This window comes from Nannochloropsis gaditana, assembly GCF_000240725.1.
Source record: "Nannochloropsis gaditana CCMP526 unplaced genomic scaffold scaffold631, whole genome shotgun sequence".
In the NCBI taxonomy this organism is placed as follows: domain Eukaryota; class Eustigmatophyceae; order Eustigmatales; family Monodopsidaceae; genus Microchloropsis; species Microchloropsis gaditana.
In genome coordinates, this window is record NW_005803322.1 from 1 (window position 1) to 17,427 (window position 17,427).

Consider the following 17,427-nt stretch of genomic DNA (forward strand, 5'->3'; position numbering starts at 1 on the left):
AACTGCAAGAGGTAAATAGAGGCACACTCCAGCCGGTTCAGGCTCCGAAGCACACAGGCACGCAGGGTGCTTCGGTCCAGGGTCGGGAGCAGGTGCCGGTCCGGGACGCACTTGGTATGGATCTGGATGGGCCGGGGGGCTGTGTAGGTGGGATGGTGTTCGCGCCAAAACCGCCCCAGCAGGCGTTCCACTCCGGTGTAAATATCCCCCGCGTCGAAGGCCGTGATGCCGGCCTGGGCGTGCCCTTCTAGGTCCACCAAAGCCGCCATCTCCGTCCTGGCAGCCTCTTCCGACGGTTCCTCTTCGGGTGCTGCCAGCGAGCGTGGGGCGGCAAAGACACGAGCTGCGGCGGCTGCGCGCTCCAAAGCCTTGAAGGGGGCCGGGCGGCCCTCTTCCCCGCCATGGGCCCCTCCCGCCCCTCCATCGCTCCCTCCTCCTCCAGCATGCACTGAAACCATGGTGTGGCCCGCCGATAGCTGCCAGCCCCCTTTGATCACCCGTGGAGTCTCAAAAACCCTCTTCCTTTCCTGACTTCTGGTCGCTTTCCCCGCACTCGCACAAGGCAGGACTTGGGACGCCAGCCGCCGGCCCAAGACCCGGAGATGATTTCGCGCCATCTCCCGCATGTAGACATCCCCGTCCTCCTTCCGTGATGTCACCTCTTCCAACACAGCAAGGGCCTCTTCTTCCATCCCACGCGCCTCCAAATACAACGCGCAGGCGAAAGATATGCGCTGGGAAGCATGGCAGTCTCCCTCTCCGTACTCCAGCACCGCCTGGACGGCTCTCAGCCTCTTTTCCTTCCCTTCTTCGTCGCTGCCTCGCACTCCATGTTCTTCCTCTTCTTCCAAAAAAAGCGACAAGATGTTCATCATGCCCACCCGCCTGTCGTGCCCCTTGAATCCGTCGTGCAAGCCCGCCCTCGCCCCCTCCCACGCCGCCCTCCCCTTTGGCATCGGCGAGGCATCTCCACAGGTAAGGCTCCAGGTCGTCTGGATCGACTTGACAGCAAGCACTGAATTGATCTGCAGCAGCGGCCCAAGCTCCCTTATAGTAGAGAGCAAACCCTCGTTCCCACTGAGAATGAAAGGAGAAATCGAAAAGATGTCAATTTGGTGGTTCATGGGAGTGGCTGTGGCACAGGTACGTTTGCACGGCTCGGGCGGCATCAGAATCAAACAGTATTCTATAACTCTTGTGTATGAATGCTTTCTCAATCGTCTGCGGTACATATCTTGCACTTGCTGTCCTAACGCGGTAGTGGCATCTCTCCAATGCCCGGGGGGGAGGCTAAAGCCATGGGGCGGTATCACCGATAACGAAGAGATCTCACGATACGCCTCACGACAATCACTCACATCTCTCTACTTGAGCTTTTAAGCTTTCTTTCTTTTTCATCCCCTCCTTTTTTTGCCAATCCCTCCTCTCTCTCTATTTGCCTCCCTCCGCTTTACCGCACAGCTCCGTAGCGTCGGCGAAATGAATAGCGCCGCTTCTATAAGCTGCAAAGCTGGCTCCAGAGGAGCGTCGCGGCGAACAAGTTCTGCACAACCCCGGGCTAAAAGTTCTCGAGCCGTCTCCAGCCGTAATTCTTCATCCATCTCCTCGTGGTCCTGTTCAGGAAATTTCGGGTTGGCGGGGATAAAGCGGTGGATAATCTGCCGAGCCCTTTACAACCCACTTCAGTTCCACATTCATGTGTCAACACGCGTCAACAGGGTAACAGAAAGAAATGTACCAAAAAACAGACATATTGTAAGGGGACCTGAATTTCCGGCTAAAGTGCGACCAGTAAGGAGCGTTGCAGGCACGCAGTGTACGGAGTGCGTCGTCGGTCTTTTCGTGTTGAAGGTCGGAGGGTAGGCCGGAAGCCGGGAGGTTATTTGAGGTCGCGCAAGAAAATGAGTACATGGCCAAACACTGGTGGAAGCAAGTCATGAGCACGAATAAACGGTATACTTGCCTTGATTATATGCAAATTTGTGGATTTCAAGTACTGTGTATCATTCATAAAGGTGAGTCGACGCGCGGATGTACGATATAACCCCCCTAGCCTCGTTCTGACCATATTTCTATTTCTAAACCTTGTTCCATGGAATGGGTGGCACTTCCGCACGATGTAGACGTCTTTCGATTCCCTCTTTGTCACAAGAAAACATAACTTTGGACCAGTTCACACACTCTGAGAAGGGTTTACAAGAGGTGGCGGCAGCGTGGCAGAGCTCCAAGACCCACTGCACACGATGACAGTCTTTCGATAGAGTACACAATGTGCTAGCTGCACCATGGTTGAGATTTGTAATCCAACGTTGCACAAACCTATACATCTTTCGTAAGATACAGTCAGACATGGGAGCCGGAGAGAGGAAATACTTCTGATACAGGCTGTAGACGACAGGGGTACAGCTCCCCTGCCTTTTGGTGTCATTTATGCCATGACAGGCTGGTATCGTGCATGTCTTTCATTCCGATGACGGATAGAGGACTACAATAAGAGATGTGCATGATAGAAAATGGGAAAATGAAAATATGTGTAGGAAAGCGTCACCCATGCGTTTGGGAAAAAAACCTTTAAATCGATCAAAAAGTGCTCTGCGTTTCTGAAGTTTTTGTCTTCTTCGCTGTTCGACGGACAAATCATCTTCTATTCGTTTTTCAATGCATGTACACCCTGATATACCCCGGCATACATCCACATGTACACCTGGGCTACCAGGCTAATCGTTATCTGGGGGGGCCACGACGGCGCTTAAGCATCAAGTTTTACCCCCCCGGAGCACATGCCGGTGCTCACGCAAAAAAGTCTACCCTTTCAAAAAACACGTGAATACCTCCACGGCCGAGTGGAAAATGCGACACGCGCCGCATCGAGGTGCTCCAAGTCACTGCAACCAAGTCAATCAATTCTCGCGCTACTATCGACCACACCGGTTCAATGTGAAGACGGGCAGAATGCCTGTAACTCTTTTCAATATCATACTTCTAACTGTGATCTTCCAATGAAGATTTGTTTACCATGACGAATGGAAATGCCTTTCCATTACGACGTCAGGCTGAGTGCCTAGAGGCACGGAGCTGCAGTCTTGCACACGTCTTACTCTTTTTGACTCTGCTTTCATCCTCATTTTTCTCTCGTCATACTCCTCACTGTCTATGTGCTTCCCTCGTATTTTGAATTGAATATTTCATAATTTGTCCACGACTCAATGGAGAGCAACCTGTCACCCTGTCATATTTTTTTGGTCTAGGACGCATGTTCCGCCCTCTATTTTTTGAGTCTCCCCTACAACCTCCCGCACAATCCCCCAAAAGACACCTCAAAACACACTGAGCCAAATGCCCCGACAGTCCCATCCCTCAACAACTATTTTTTACAAGGGCTCTTCTAAGAACGGCTGCCTTGGCAGCACGGCTACAGAGCGGCACGGAGGGAGTATCATACTTGCGCCCTTTCTCGTCGGCAATCTCTGTGCTGAGAGCCGTGGGCGAAGCCAACGCTGCTGGAGAGGAGACGGTCGACGCGGTAGAAGAAGAGGGGAAGCCACAGGAGAGAGGGGTACGGCGCCCGTCTTGGGCATGAGCATGGATAGAGTGGAGGCTATCCTGGACGTGACGCATGTGGATGCGGGCCAGGGACTGCAAGTAGGTGTCGCCCCCACAGTGGACTGTGGCCACCGCGTGCAGCAAGGGTAGAGACATTTTTTCTGCTGCCCTCGTCCCATGCGCCTCGAAGAAGAGCGCGCACGCAAACGAAGCCCGTGCGGCGGAGTGTGGGTCCCCGCAGGCACAGTCAAAGACGCTCTCCAAATTTGTCTTTCCCTTATACAGAGCAAGCACCTCCATCATGCAGAGTCTGTTGTCGTACCCGTGGAACTGATCCAGGACTGCGAGGCCGGCGTTCCATCCTTGGAGCTTGGCGATGCACTGACGAATGAAAGAGAGAGCATGCAGATTGATGGGGGCGGTTTAGTTACCTCTCGCAGGTTATGTGTAAGAAAATTTTCTTGGGCATTGTATTACAGGAATAAGCATCTCATGCCCTGAAAAATCCTGGATATTTTCCTCGGCGTACGTATCTCGATGACTTTCACCTATACGAATGCCCTCCGTTGACAACGCACCAATGAGCGCCAGAGAAAGGGCTCGCAGTCATCCGGATCCAAGGACGTGCAATAGGCGAACTGGTCAGCTGCTTCTTTAATGCGATTCAAATATAGGAGGACGAAACCTCTTTCCCACTGGAGAAAAGGGATGGAAAGGAGAGGAGAAAGCCATGGGCAAATCTAATGAGTGCAGATTGTTTCTTCTAAGGAAGAAAGTGTCAAGTAGTATTTCAATAGCACAATACATCGAATTTCGTCAGACTACCAACTAGGACGGAGGACCACCCTCTACGAGCTTTCATCGTGCACAGATAGCCGGGTTTTAGTCCACATTGCTAGATACCATAGCATCACGACCTTCATACCTCAAGCGCCCACACATCCCAACCCCTTACCGCATGAGCCCGCAGATGTGGAGCGAGGCGTAATGCACAGTCAAATTTGTCTAGACATTGCTGAAGGTGTCGGCTGGAGTCAATGATATCGGTGCTCTCTTGAGTCTGCACGAGCAATGAGGCCCCTTCGCAGAGCAAGCCCCTTGCACGGTCGACTCGCTCATCGTCGTGCACATGATGGTGGAAAGTATTACTACTGCACATGCTTCTTGTGAAAACGCCTAAATTGCGTCGTGGTCGTCACTATTAATGTGAAAGGATTTGAAGCGGTAAATTAGCGCAGTGAATATAGTAGGATTACCCTAAAACGATCTGGATGACAAATCCATTTAGCTTGAAGATGGAGGCCACAGGTACAAAGCTTAGGATAAGAGAGCACTTTTTCGACTAGCAACATGTGACTCTCCACCAAAATGTGCACATCACATCATTTAAAAAACAGAGCGGCTCTTTCATAATCGAGGACCGTCATACGTACCACAATCTGTCCACTATCCCCCATTTCGTAGTCGAATCCAGTTCGATAGCGTCAGTTCGGGGGCCTCCCTCCCCCAACCAGACACTGCTGGCTCGGGCGCGAGGTGTATTTCACCTTGCCATTCAAGTTTTTGCCAGTACGTTCTAGCATTAAAATGGTACTCGCTTCTACTCACGCAGCCGTTGAATTTTTCACAATCCTTTACCCATACATCCACCCACAGCAGTGGCTTTCCGGGCGGCTGTTTTGACATTGACCAGCACGAGGGATTGGGAAATCTTCGGCTCCTTTATTATTGGGCTCCAATAATTCAAAATTATATTCGGATTTCGAGCTTCTCCCTTTTTTTGCGCGAAGTTCGACCCAGCCTATTCATGGAGCTGCCCACTTATACGACTACCCCTCCTTCCGGAGGCATACACTATACATTTCAAGCCGAGTATTTTTTATCACTCAATTTTTTGAGTCACGTTTTGGTGGTTTCGAGTCTCAGCCCGACGTTTATCCGTGATATTCCTGTCATTCTTACCCTCATCATCAAGCATGCACTGTACTTAGACTGCTATATTTTGATTGAATCCCTTTCAGCACGGAATATCCGCGTGCAGAACGTAATAAACTGGTGACGGCATTGATCTTGCACCTTGTCTCATTTCATGCGCTTTCTCGCGCCCAGATACAGTAAGACAGGAATCATGCTCAGCACCGCAAAGTTCTCACTGCTCCCGCAGCGGCGCATGTCTTCTATAGTTTTGGATCTCAATATTCGATCTAAAAGAATGCAGGTAACATTAAGGAATGCGAATTATCTGCTTCACTCAAAAAAATCGGGCCTACAAGAATCTTGCACAGCCCGCCTTTCCTGCCATCTACAGTATGCATCATTACCAACATCTTCCGCCTGCCGCCTTCGAAGCCTTCCTGGACGAGGCTACCAATCACCTCGCACCTTCTCTTCCACGGCAGGCGACGGAAAGGCAGTATTGATTTATACTGGTGCGCATGCAGGCGTCATTCGCACGCTTAAACGCGTCTCACTGACCACCTGTATCATTGGTCTTTTTTCAACGCCTTTTTTTCTCACCTTGGGATCGGAATCCGTACCTATGGTAGGTAATAATCAGAAAATGGGAATCTATTTTGCGCGGGGTGACTCCAACACATGAGTAGGCGTAATCTTATTCTTACGCGCGCGGATTTTTTAAATTGAATATGACTTTAGTGACACCTTCTGTCAGAAAAAGGGCATGCACGAGTGTAAAGTTTGTATGGGCTGGATTTCTCCTCATACTGTACGTCTCCATGCTCTGCTCTTCCAAAATTATCCTCACTGTCACGCCCCCTAGGCTGCTAACGTCGCGCTAACTGGCATTGTCCTTCTGGCTACGTGCGGGCCCACAATTCTCCTTCATGCCTTCACCAAACCTTACATTTTTGCTCTGCGTGTCGCTCCATTTGTGACCGCCGATAACGATTTGGAGATTTCTGACAGCGGTGATAAGAGTGACAGAGCTGTGAGGAGAAATACAACTCCCGACATGCATTTTTCGGCAGACACAATCGACTTTCTCTCTCGTCGCATCACCACCTCTTTCAACTTGTCTGATGTGAAACCTCTCCCCAATTCCACCCGTCCCTTTGTCAGCTTCAGTGCACGAGACCGCTTATATTTCGTACACGGGGAAACATTCCCTGACAAACACCTTTTACACAGTTTGCTTGGACGTCCTCTTAAAAAAAGTGAGCTCGAAGGCAGTGAACAACCAAATTAAGGGCCTGTAAAAGGAAGTTAAATCTGATACTAAAACACGTACAGGAGCTTAAATAACTTTTTTTGCTGCTTTAATTTTCTTTCGAAGTATTAATTATATAGGACGACGTGCTAGAACTTGGAGGCAAGAAGCTGCCGGTAGCTCTGGCACGACCCAGGCGCACGGGAGACATCGAGTGCCGTCCTAGGCCATAAAGTGGGGACTGACTCCATTCATCTTTATGTTGACGTAAAGAGTTAATATTTCATTCCTTGTGCGACACATTCGGATTGCGTTTGGGAAGGAAAATTCTCTACAGGGGGCTGGTGAGGTACAGCAACCTCCTCCCCACATTCGCAGGGTCCAGCCCTGGTGGAACACAACCTTTGCGCACATTTCTATTAATTCAAATACTACACACTAGAGAGTGATAACACGGTAAACTATTTGCCATCAATATTCTTGAGACATCATCGTATTTTAAAGGGGTCAACGGTCTAAATCTTTATCTTCTTTACACGCGGGTTCATACATTACAGGAAAGACGATGGCGACCAAGGCGCAACAAAAAGAAAATCTTGAAAAAGTCACAGACTATGTTGAAGAGAGCGTGCTGGATGCGGACCGTATGGCAAAAGCCATGTCTTCCCTGGAGAGTGACAAGAGCGGTGCACGGGCAGCAGCCGCTAAACTAGCGAGGTACGGCGTGACTTCATTTTTTGCAAAATTTGGTAACGAGTGGAAAGCAAATCATGGAAACACTCAGAACAGCATATGACGAGTCGGCGTACTATTTGAGCTTTTTAAAAGAGACAGCTATCCACACTATTGACCTCTCATGGAGTCGCCAGTTGTTTATTCACCAGCCAAGACTTGACAGTGGTACTCTCCACATCCTGTATCTTAAGTCATTTCCTATAAAACGGGGGAGCCAGATCTCATCTTTTCTGAAGAGATTTTCTAGTCGCTCATCTTCTCTCTTTTCTGAACTCCCTCTTTTCTGTATTCTTCAAGTAGCGAGTGGGCTGCGGTCAAGGTGAATCCCAACGACGTCAAGTTTATCGTAGGCGAGTTGGAAGTGACCAGTGAAGCGGCAGAACAGGCACTCAAAGAAAGCGGAGGAGATGTGGTAAAAGCGTTACAACGACTTCTACCCTGATTTAAAGTCGACTGTGCTTTCATATGGCAGAAAGTAGGGCGAAAGAAACATGTAAACAGCCTTGATGCATGACATGCGTCCGGTGAGTACCGGGCACTGCTTTGTTCGTACGCACGTTCTTCTGTCTACTTTAAGTATCTTAAATCCCTTCGTTACGGATGTTTCCGTCCACGTTTGACACCCTCCTGCGATTGGGTCTTGATATCGTCTACTCCGGTATTGGGTGACCCTCCCTTTGTATGGCGAATACTCGACCTGGGAAGTGGCATTTGTATGCTATCTTGCTGAAAATTGCTTTGAATTCCGCATAGCTGTCGTTCCTTCGCCCTTTAAATGATGGTCGAGAAGGGCCGACAAGAGCTTCGTCGTAACAGTTATGTGATTGAAGGCAAAGGACGAACGTTTTGAAACTGTTGGGAAGGCAAGAAAATGATGATTCTCCCATGTATATTTTTCTCCCTTGTGTTTAATTTTTCTTTCGGGATGATGATAGGTATATGCTTTGCTAATACCTAACTAAGGACGCGGTCCTCGCGTTCATCCCCTCTACATCACCCTCTTGTTTGATACACTTCCCACGTCCATTGGAGCCCATATACACCTAACAAAGAACTCTCAGGGAGCGCACCCATTCCGCATATGAGAAGTTGACATGCAAGTGGTCCGTCCGGCGCGCGGGAGGGAAGAAATTGGGGGGTTGGCTTGATTTAGAAGTCGACCTCTAATGAGAAGACTTGATCCTCGATGTTCCCACCTACGCCGCTCTTGGCATATTCACCCACTCGCTTTTCGAAAAAATTCGTCTTTCCCTGGAATAGGAGAGTGTGGAAACAAAAAAGGAAGGACAGAACCAGGACGAAAGGATGGGCGCAAGTCGGACCTATTTTGTAAGGCGAGATACTCCATTCCCACTCATGACGACACCGCTTTTGACCGTTTAACGCCCCATCCTACCTGCAAGGAAATCAGGTCCATCCAATCGAAGGGGTTGCGGGAATGGTACGCCTTCTCGCAGCCCAAGGCTAAGAGGAGGCGGTCGGCGCAGAACTCGATATACTCACACATGAGTCGACTAAGAGTAATAGAGCGCACGTGGGGGAATGTGAGACACGGAAAGGAAAAACGTGCGTGAACGACGGCAGCGAGCATGCAAAAGGGGGCGAACCGATTTAAGGGAGGGGAAACCGGAAGGAAGGGGTGGTCTGCATAAGTTGGTTCGATGGATGGACGTCCGTCTTCAGAAATGGGGGCCAGACTCCGTTACAACGGCACCAACCAAAGGGCAAGATCGCTGGCACAGGTGGAATCAAGGAGGAGAGTCCTCGATCGCACAGTGTTCGGCCACTCCACTCACCTGTTCATTCCAATAAGCTCCACCGGCAAGGCGTCGGTGATGAATTGCTTCTCGATGGCCACCGCGTCTTGGATGATTGCCTTGACCCGCTCCTCCGGGCATTTGATCTTGCATTTGGTGTACAGGAGGCAGGCAAAGTCGCAGTGCAGGCCTTCATCCCGGGAGATGAGCTCGTTGGAGAAAGCAAGGCCCTGCGGAGGCAAGACAGGGATACATTGGGGGGATAAGAGGATCAGGGAGGGTCTGACGTACTTCGCACGAGCATACCCAGCATGCTACCATGATAAGGTTGTGGTTTTTGAGGTTCAGATCCGCCCTAGCATTGGCTCCTTTCCCCCCTCAACACCGGCACACCTCCCGATCTGAATCCCTTCCTACCGGCATCAGGCCCCGCTTCTTCAACCAGAAAATCGAGCAGAAGGAGCCGGAGAAAAAGATGCCCTCCACGGCTGCAAAGGCGATCAAGCGCTCGGCAAAAGACGCGTACTTGCGGTCGCACCACCGGAGCGCCCAACGCGCCTTGCGTCGGACACAAGGGACGGTCTCAATGGCGTTTAAGAGCTTGTGTTTCTCGGATGGGTTCTTGATGTAAGTGTCAATAAGGAGGGAATACACCTCACTGTGAATATTTTCGATGGCGATTTGGAAACCGTAGAAGCATCGAGCCTCCTGTTGGGGTGGGCGGTTGGTGGAGGAGGCAGAGAGGAACAGAATGAGGATGGCGCTCTATCAGCATGGCGCGGTTGGAGAAAGCGCACGTTTGGAAGGACGTACAAAGGGAAAGACAATCAGACAGCTAGCAAAGAAAAGCGGGGCAGCCATGGCTCACGCACCGGTAACTGGATCTCGTTTGAGAAATTCAAGGCCAAATTCTCGTTCACAATGCCGTCCGAGGCGGCGAAGAAGGCGAGGACGTGTGAGACAAAGTGACGTTCGTTGTCCGTTAACTTTTCCCAGTCCGTCTTGTCGTGGGCGAGGTCGAGCTCTTCGGCCGTCCAGAAGGAGGCCTCGGCTTGTTTGTACATATCCCAGATCTGTCGCGTGATGAGGCACAAAGCGAGGAGAACATGAGACGGAAGCGCAAAAGAGAGACAAAGAATGAGGGAGAATGGTCTGAGCGAATGATCCTGTCTACCCGGAAGATACCGGTGCAATGAAATGCAGAATCTACATTCATGCAAGCACCAACACGGGGAGCTACGATTCTGAGTTCAGAATGCAGAGGGGTGGTACTCTCCAAACCCTACCAAGGGCGGCAAGATTCCCGGTACCTCTTCCCAACCAGCTAAAGAATATGCATGGTATGCTTTACAACCTTCTGCGGGACTCATCAAGATCGACGGAGGGGAGCATAGGAGACAGGGAACTGGTTGTCCGCGAGTGGCGCACACCACTCTCACTTACGTCTTGATGTTGGATGGGGAAAATAACATAACGCCCTGGATTGTCCTTCAGGAGGAGCTCATCGTCCATATCACCGGCCAACTCCCGAAGTTTCATGTCAGAGGGTTGCAATTCGACATCCTCCTCCGGTTGGGCGGCAGTGCTGCCAAGGGACAGCTTTTTCTCAACTGATGCAGCCAAGTCTTCAGGACTGTTCGCAATGTTAGAATGCTCCGTAAGAGGCATATTCACTGTTGAAATTCCGAAAGCTGGCGGTGAAGCAGGTCCTATGTGGTTTGTGGGCGTGTGCAGGCGCAGAATGAGTCAGTCTGCGGTAGACGAGGAATTTGATGGACAACCAACACAAACGCGAAGAGCGATGCAGACAATCATTTCCAATTCCTCTCAGAAAGAGGCTACAGTGATTGCATGAGTACTTGTCGGCGATATACAAGCTTCTTGCACATTAAATCGACTTGTTGTATTCGTCAAGCGAGGAAAAGCATCAGAGTGTCAAGAAGGATTTGCGGGGCAGTAAGAAGCGGGAGTGTACGCTTGAACGTCAAGGGCACGAAGCGCAAAAATACACACCATCCATACTGTTGAAGGCATTAAACTGTAAGGAAAATGCATCCCTTCATGCAGGCACAAAGCTGTGTTAAGGCAACAAAACGATGCCACGGAAAAGCAGGTTGTTTACCGCCCTTGTCCCGGAGCGCACGGGCTAAGGAAAAGGAAAGTGGCCGCGTCTCCCGCCGTTTCTGGGCCGACCGTTGCGAGTTCATACGAGAAAAAATGGCGGGAAAATCTTTCTTCCATTCACCTCCAGTTTGGCCTCGCGCCCGGCTTCTCGAAGGACGCGAGGCATGATACTTCACGTATTGTGGGCTACTTACAAAAAAGTGGCACGCAAGGTCGCATTATAGGCTCTTCTCGAAAGATCCCCGAGACACATGCACTTCATTAACCGATTGCCGTCATACAAGACAGATTCCAATTTGTGAAGTTTTGGCGCGAAACATGCACAGGCGTTATCGCCTACTTGCGACCGCGTCGTTCCATCCTATTCAAATTCGGGAGCTACCTAGGTATGGGCCTTCGGAACCGGCAACGAACTACCACTGGTCAAATCTAAGTTGGGATACTCTTTCGGCATGGTGCAGTGAATTTATTTTGTACTCCGGAAGCAGAGAAGAAAGGAAAAAAATGGAAAGTCTACTAATGCCTCTTCTCGCTTATGGTCTGTGTCGAGTAGGCATCACTGGTGGCTCACCCATCTCGTAGGTCTTCTTCTAAGTCCGATCTTCCCTTGAGTGGCTGTTGCGTTTTCATAAAATTGTGCCTGTGACTGGCATTTTGATGGAAATACTCCTACAGCTTCACGCTCAGGGGGCCATCCGGTTTGATTTCGACTTCAGTAAAGAGAAAGAGCAGGGCACTGACTTATTCGATCATTTCTCTATTCAGTGCTTGGACAGATTAAAACACACCATGAATGCACCCTGCATTTGCAGCCGACGAGGTTGGCTGCTCTGTTTATGTTGCTGGGTGGTCGCTGCCACCTCCACGTGCCCTCTGGGGTCGGTAACCATTGGCGGGGTGAAACTCGGCGTACCTAGCACCCCTTTGGACTGGTGCCTGGGTTACAACACCACAGTGCGGCCCAATACGGATTTTACAATGGTCGGGGTAACTATAACGCCGCAAGGTGACGATTTTCTGGTGGAGCACGGGCGTGGCCTCTGGAAGTATTTGGACATTCGAACGGACATCGCAGAAAACACGACGGGGACCATCTTTGAGAACTTGTTCGGGATGACCTACTCCGAATACTCGGCCATTCCTGCCGTGAGCAGCAACCCCGTGAAAGGATGGGAGAATCAACCAATCGTCTACTTGACGCCTAAAGACCTGGCCAAGGTCTGGATACTTACAACTGATGGAGCTGAGGGAGTCTCGGCCGACCTTCCCAGCGCACAAGGCGGTTACGCAAGTGCCGCCGGCACCATCGCCGTGGCTGGGCAAGAGTCCGGTGGACAAAATCCTGGAGCATTCACTTACCAGCTTAACTCAGGCGGGAGGCCCCAATTTAACTCGCCCATAACGGCCTTAGATCCGGTTTTTGCTGTGAACCCAGCCAATGACGACGGCAGCAACGGAGGCTTCTGGCAGATCTCCAACTTTGTGACCACGCCCAGCGTCCTTCCCTGCTTTGAAACGCGGGCTGGCAGGGCACCACAGTGGACGACGCCAAAAAGGCGATCCTTTATAACCCCTTCTTCCAGGCCAAAATAACCATGTTCTGGGCAACGAAAAAGATCGACAACGTGGTCTGCATAACCGGCGACAACACTCCTTGCACGCCCAACCAATCGGCATGCACGGGGTTGGATTGGATCCAGTGTAAACCGGACTGCTTGGCGGGCGCCCTTTGTAAAGGAGACGGCATTTGGAATGCGCCTTTAGTGGACTCGATGTTTAACATCTTGACGGGCGCGGATCAAACGGCGCAGCGTTGTAACGGGATGCCCACGAGTCTTTTATCACAATTTGGGACCTATCTAGCCGCCGTCGATCTCATTCAGGCGGGCTACGTGCCTACAGCCCCTTCCACCTGGTCGACAGACACCAACTTCAACGTGGCCTGTCAGAGCATGCCTCGTTTCGTCGAAACGACCTGCAATTGCGGGGCTCCCTGTCCCCCCTCGGGGTATCCCACCCACTGTAGCACCCTTCCCTACTGGGCGATGCCGACTAGTAACGGGAATACTTGCGGTGGACAAAATTGTTTGGATTATCAGACGTCAGTAACTGGCTTCCCAATCCCAACGGTCCCGTCCGGCATCGTGTCTGTGTCGGCTACGATCTTGGCCCCTGCTGAAAGGCGGCTTTTGGGGGGGGGAGGAAGCAGTAGTGAGAGCCTGAGCCGATGGACAATGCAAGAAGAGCACAAACGGCGCCTTCCTACCCTCGTATTCGATAATTTTGTGTACAATAGCGGACTTTGCACAGATCCATCAGACACCACCCTGAATACAACTGCGGACTTTCCGATAGCATGGACGAAAGCTCCTCTTGCCGATCAGATCAAGGCCTTCATCGCGCAGCAAGCTAGTCTGAATAATGTGACCATTTGTTCTTTGACGGTACTCAGCGTCCGCTACGTTTCACGGAACATATGTCAGTCACTTCTCAAGATGGAAAAAGCCTTGGCGCTCAGTCTTTGCAAGAAAGACCGTGTTTGTCGCAAGGCAGCACAGACCAACTACCGGCTGAATATGTATGGTTGCAAGACAGCTCATAAATTTTGCCGGGCCACTTTGAAGGAGCAGCGGAAAAATTCCTTGTTGGCCTGCAAGCAGAGTTCGCCATTTAACTTGCAGTGCCGCAAAAATGCTACGGGTACCTTCAGGCAGCTATCCAAAACCTGTTAAACAATATGGTAAAAACGACTTATTGGAGAGGTATTGATATTTCTCGGTAGAGATAAAAGAGAGATTACTATGCGTGGCATAGCAAGGCACCGGATAGCCCACCCTGTGTGAATGAGGCAATAGTTGAATCACAAGGGGGGGAATCCAGCGAACGCGCTTTGCACCTTGACGGGTATATCTTGTTTTCCTCTTCTTCCTTGTGGGTACTGTGGATCTGTATAGCTTATTACCATACTAGGAGCGGATGGGCGTTAGAGGGTGGGACTATTGCCCAAGGCCTTGAAGACTTCGTGAAGTTATTGGCTTTCGCATGCGCGCTACGTGATTAAAGACGTAATCGCGATATAGAGGCAATCCGCACAGTTCTTGTTCCTTTTTTGAACTCTTCAATGGGTTCACAATGGAAATGACACAACACTTTCCCGTAATCGTTCCTCAACCTCCGATGAGCTCGTTGCAAAATTGCTCAGAGGGCGATCCTTCCGTTTTAATAAATAGTCGGAAATATCGAGCGCGGTTTCGATTGACGCGCTATTGGATTTTTTTTTTTTAAATATGGACGAAAAAAAGGAAAATAGAGTCACTACTGGGCCGTCGTGGTCCTTAAGTGGGATCTTTGCATAACCAATATTTTTCAAAGCCTTTTTACAGAAGGATTTTCGATTTCGTGCAGCACAAAAATACAGGTGCAGCAGTGTAGTCAATTTTAGTCATGGTGAAGGCGTCCTTCGCAGCAGCTCTTACCAAAGAAGAGCATATCTTTTCATTCTAGATTTATGCATGAAGCTTCAGTCATAAGATTTGGAGGATTTTTTCTCCTTTGATCATCGGGTCATTCAGTTTCTTATTCCAGGTGAAATTTTCTATTCACAATCTTACCGTAATACTTTCGTCTTTTGTACTAGTTTGACAACGCCCCTGCCTATCACTGATGACATGCCTCCTTGCATGTCCCTTACAACGCATTTTAGGAACAATTGTACATTTCAATGCCCATCTGCCGTGATTAGCTTTGACTCTTTTTCAAAGCCTTCTCTGTGTTTCGGTCTCCTTTTCAAATTCTCAACGGCTAGAAAACCGTTGGGCGAAGAAAACGTCCCCGCCTCCCCGGCTTCCAGGCCTCCTTTCTTTCTCACCATCCTTGGAGGCTTCGTGCACTCCAGCTTTCAACTTTTCGGTTTAAAAGGCGAGTAGAAGATTTTTTATTGTTTCTATATCATTCGTGCTGTGTACTTTCCAAAACACGTGTTTGTCCTGGTCCTTCTTTACGTTCTCGCCAGCAACAAGGTGGCGGTGCCGATACTTCGTCCAATTCGACGGAGGGATTTGGGAGAGATATTTCGATCACACGCAAGGACTCACAGGAAATATGGATATCCCACTTATGCTTTTATTGCGTGCATACATACAAGAATTTATAATATTAAGGTTGCCTCTTTTTTTTGCTTGACACCCGCGAGTCAGACTTGAAATCGAGTGCAGGACACGATAGAGGCTAGATGGGAAGGACGCACGGCATTACGCCACCACCACCTCCACTTAACGAGATAAAGAGGTTGACGTGTCCTCTGAAAATTTTTATGCGCGCACATTAATCTTCAGAAACACATACAAAGACGTGCAATGTCGCGCATGTGTTCACATGCTGGCTCCTTTGGCATTCTGACGAGCAATCCGAAGTTACTCCAGTCACAACATTTGGAAAGCTCGAAATCGGTCGTATGGCTTCCCTCCCCTCATGATCCTTCTAAATCTACCCACATATCGACATCCGCAGGGGGACGGAGGGCCAAAGGCTAACGTGGGCCTTGCGTCCCATACCCTGGGGCGGTGATTCGTGCAAAGTCACCAATCACGTCCTTTTACCCGCTGCATTCGGACCCTTAATTCGTGGTTCTACAATTCCTGGAAGAAGAAGTTGCAAACATGGCAATGACATGGCTGAGAGGTGGAAAGGGAAATGGACCAGGAGGGGAGAAAGTCGTCGTCGATGCCGAGGCTAAAGATAAAGCTGACCGTATGCAGGCGTATCTGGAGGAGAAATACGAACGCTTAAAGCGGGACAAAGAGGAAGAGCAAGACCGACGGGCGAGCCTCGAGGAGACAATGGTAATCAAGAGGGACGAAGAGAGGAGACGTGTTGGCCTGTGGTAGAGTCATTGATCCCCGTGTGACTCGTTTCCTTGTGGTGCATTGGCTTCCCCCATGTCTGCCATAATCCGATTTACATCCCTGCTCGGGCGCACCAGTGCTCGCCATTGCCTCCTTCATTTCACCTCCCCTTAAAAAGGAAACCTTTTCTACACATGTCCTCGTTTAGGCCCGGCTCAATCTGGACGACGCGCAGAAGGAACACTACCGGCAGGAGCTGGAGCGAATGGAGGCAGAGTACAGGACTGAGCAACAGAGGCGGCTAACCACCAACGATTTTGATCCCTTGGTCATCATCGGACGCGGAGCCTTTGGAGAAGTACGTGCCTTGTGGGACGAGGGACAGGCCAAGGAGGGGGAAGAGGAAGCGAAGGGGTGGAATAGAGTAGAAGCAGTGGCTGTAATGCTTGAGGGGGGGGGGGGAGTCAAGGGAGAAAAGTTGAAAGGTCCCTGTCTTCTCCGGATTTTTCTTAGTAGTGAACGTATGGAACACCTTTCCATCAACCCTCACCTCCCCCGCACTTCCCGGTACCCTCTCTGGCAGGTCCGTCTTGTCCGAAAAAGGGCGGACGGAGAAATCTACGCCATGAAATCCATGATTAAGGAGGCCATGGTCAGGAAAAACCAGGTGGGCCACGTCCGGGCCGAGCGCGACGTGTTGGCGGTGGCGGACAATCCATGGATTGTCACCTTGCATTATTCCTTCCAGGATGACCACGTGAGCGGGGAGGGAGGGAAAAAAGGGGGGTTGGTAACGCAAGGGGGGAGGGCGATGCTGTCCTTCTCGAAACGTGTCAGCAATCGGTAGTCGTATTTCGGGTTTCGCTGAGAATGCCTTGGTGTGACCGCTTTCTTTCCTTTTCTCTCGCAGATGCTCCACATGGTGATGGAATTCCTCCCCGGGGGAGATTTGATGACCCTCCTGATCCGAGAAGACACCTTCCCCGAGGCGGCCACCCGCCAGTACATGGCCGAGATGATCATGGCAGTCGCCTCCGTGCACGCGCTGGGCTACATCCACCGCGACCTCAAGCCTGACAACATCCTCTTGGACTGGGAAGGACACCTCAAGCTCTCAGACATGGGTCTGTGCAAGAAAATGGAAACGGGGGAGGCGCACTTGCTCACCGACAATGCCTCCCTCTCCATCCATGCCTCTCCCCATGGAGCCGGGGCCTGCCCGACGCCACCGGCCTCGGCCCACTTTGCTCCCCCTCCC

The 17,427-nt window shown here is 50.6% G+C and overlaps 6 protein-coding genes across 6 annotated transcripts; 3 read left to right on the forward strand and 3 right to left on the reverse strand.

The window, feature by feature from the left end:
* Window positions 1-113: 113 nt before the first annotated feature.
* On the reverse strand, window positions 114-1,618 carry NGA_0204100 (uncharacterized protein; the record flags this gene model as incomplete). The annotated part of the gene is made up of 2 exons (XM_005854080.1): window positions 1,455-1,618; window positions 114-1,124 (listed from the first exon to the last, which is right to left on the reverse strand). Coding segments are annotated over exons 1-2 (1,158 nt in total), but the record flags the coding sequence as incomplete, so codon positions are not given.
* A 975-nt stretch (window positions 1,619-2,593) lies between these two features.
* Window positions 2,594-4,746, reverse strand: NGA_0203900 (uncharacterized protein). Its single transcript, XM_005854078.1, has 2 exons — window positions 4,499-4,746; window positions 2,594-3,924 (listed from the first exon to the last, which is right to left on the reverse strand). Exons 1-2 carry the CDS (start codon window positions 4,700-4,702, stop codon window positions 3,358-3,360), a joined length of 771 nt encoding a protein of 256 aa, XP_005854140.1. The 5' UTR covers window positions 4,703-4,746; the 3' UTR covers window positions 2,594-3,357.
* A 1,111-nt stretch (window positions 4,747-5,857) lies between these two features.
* NGA_0204200 (uncharacterized protein) lies at window positions 5,858-7,951 on the forward strand (the record flags this gene model as incomplete). The annotated part of the gene is made up of 5 exons (XM_005854081.1): window positions 5,858-6,085; window positions 6,215-6,268; window positions 6,323-6,470; window positions 7,267-7,426; window positions 7,742-7,951. Coding segments are annotated over 5 exons (735 nt in total), but the record flags the coding sequence as incomplete, so codon positions are not given.
* Window positions 7,952-8,593: 642 nt separating this feature from the next.
* Window positions 8,594-10,265, reverse strand: RRM2 (ribonucleoside-diphosphate reductase subunit M2; the record flags this gene model as incomplete). The annotated part of the gene is made up of 5 exons (XM_005854079.1): window positions 8,594-8,695; window positions 8,841-8,958; window positions 9,241-9,431; window positions 9,619-9,909; window positions 10,074-10,265. 5 exons carry the CDS (start codon window positions 10,263-10,265, stop codon window positions 8,594-8,596), a joined length of 894 nt encoding a protein of 297 aa, XP_005854141.1.
* Window positions 10,266-12,303: 2,038 nt separating this feature from the next.
* NGA_0203800 (uncharacterized protein) lies at window positions 12,304-12,918 on the forward strand (the record flags this gene model as incomplete). The annotated part of the gene is made up of 1 exon (XM_005854077.1): window positions 12,304-12,918. One exon carries the CDS (start codon window positions 12,304-12,306, stop codon window positions 12,916-12,918), a length of 615 nt encoding a protein of 204 aa, XP_005854139.1.
* Window positions 12,919-16,794: 3,876 nt separating this feature from the next.
* On the forward strand, window positions 16,795-17,295 carry NGA_0360620 (agc ndr protein kinase; the record flags this gene model as incomplete). The annotated part of the gene is made up of 2 exons (XM_005854082.1): window positions 16,795-16,926; window positions 17,080-17,295. Coding segments are annotated over 2 exons (348 nt in total), but the record flags the coding sequence as incomplete, so codon positions are not given.
* Between the last annotated feature and the right edge of the window lie 132 nt (window positions 17,296-17,427).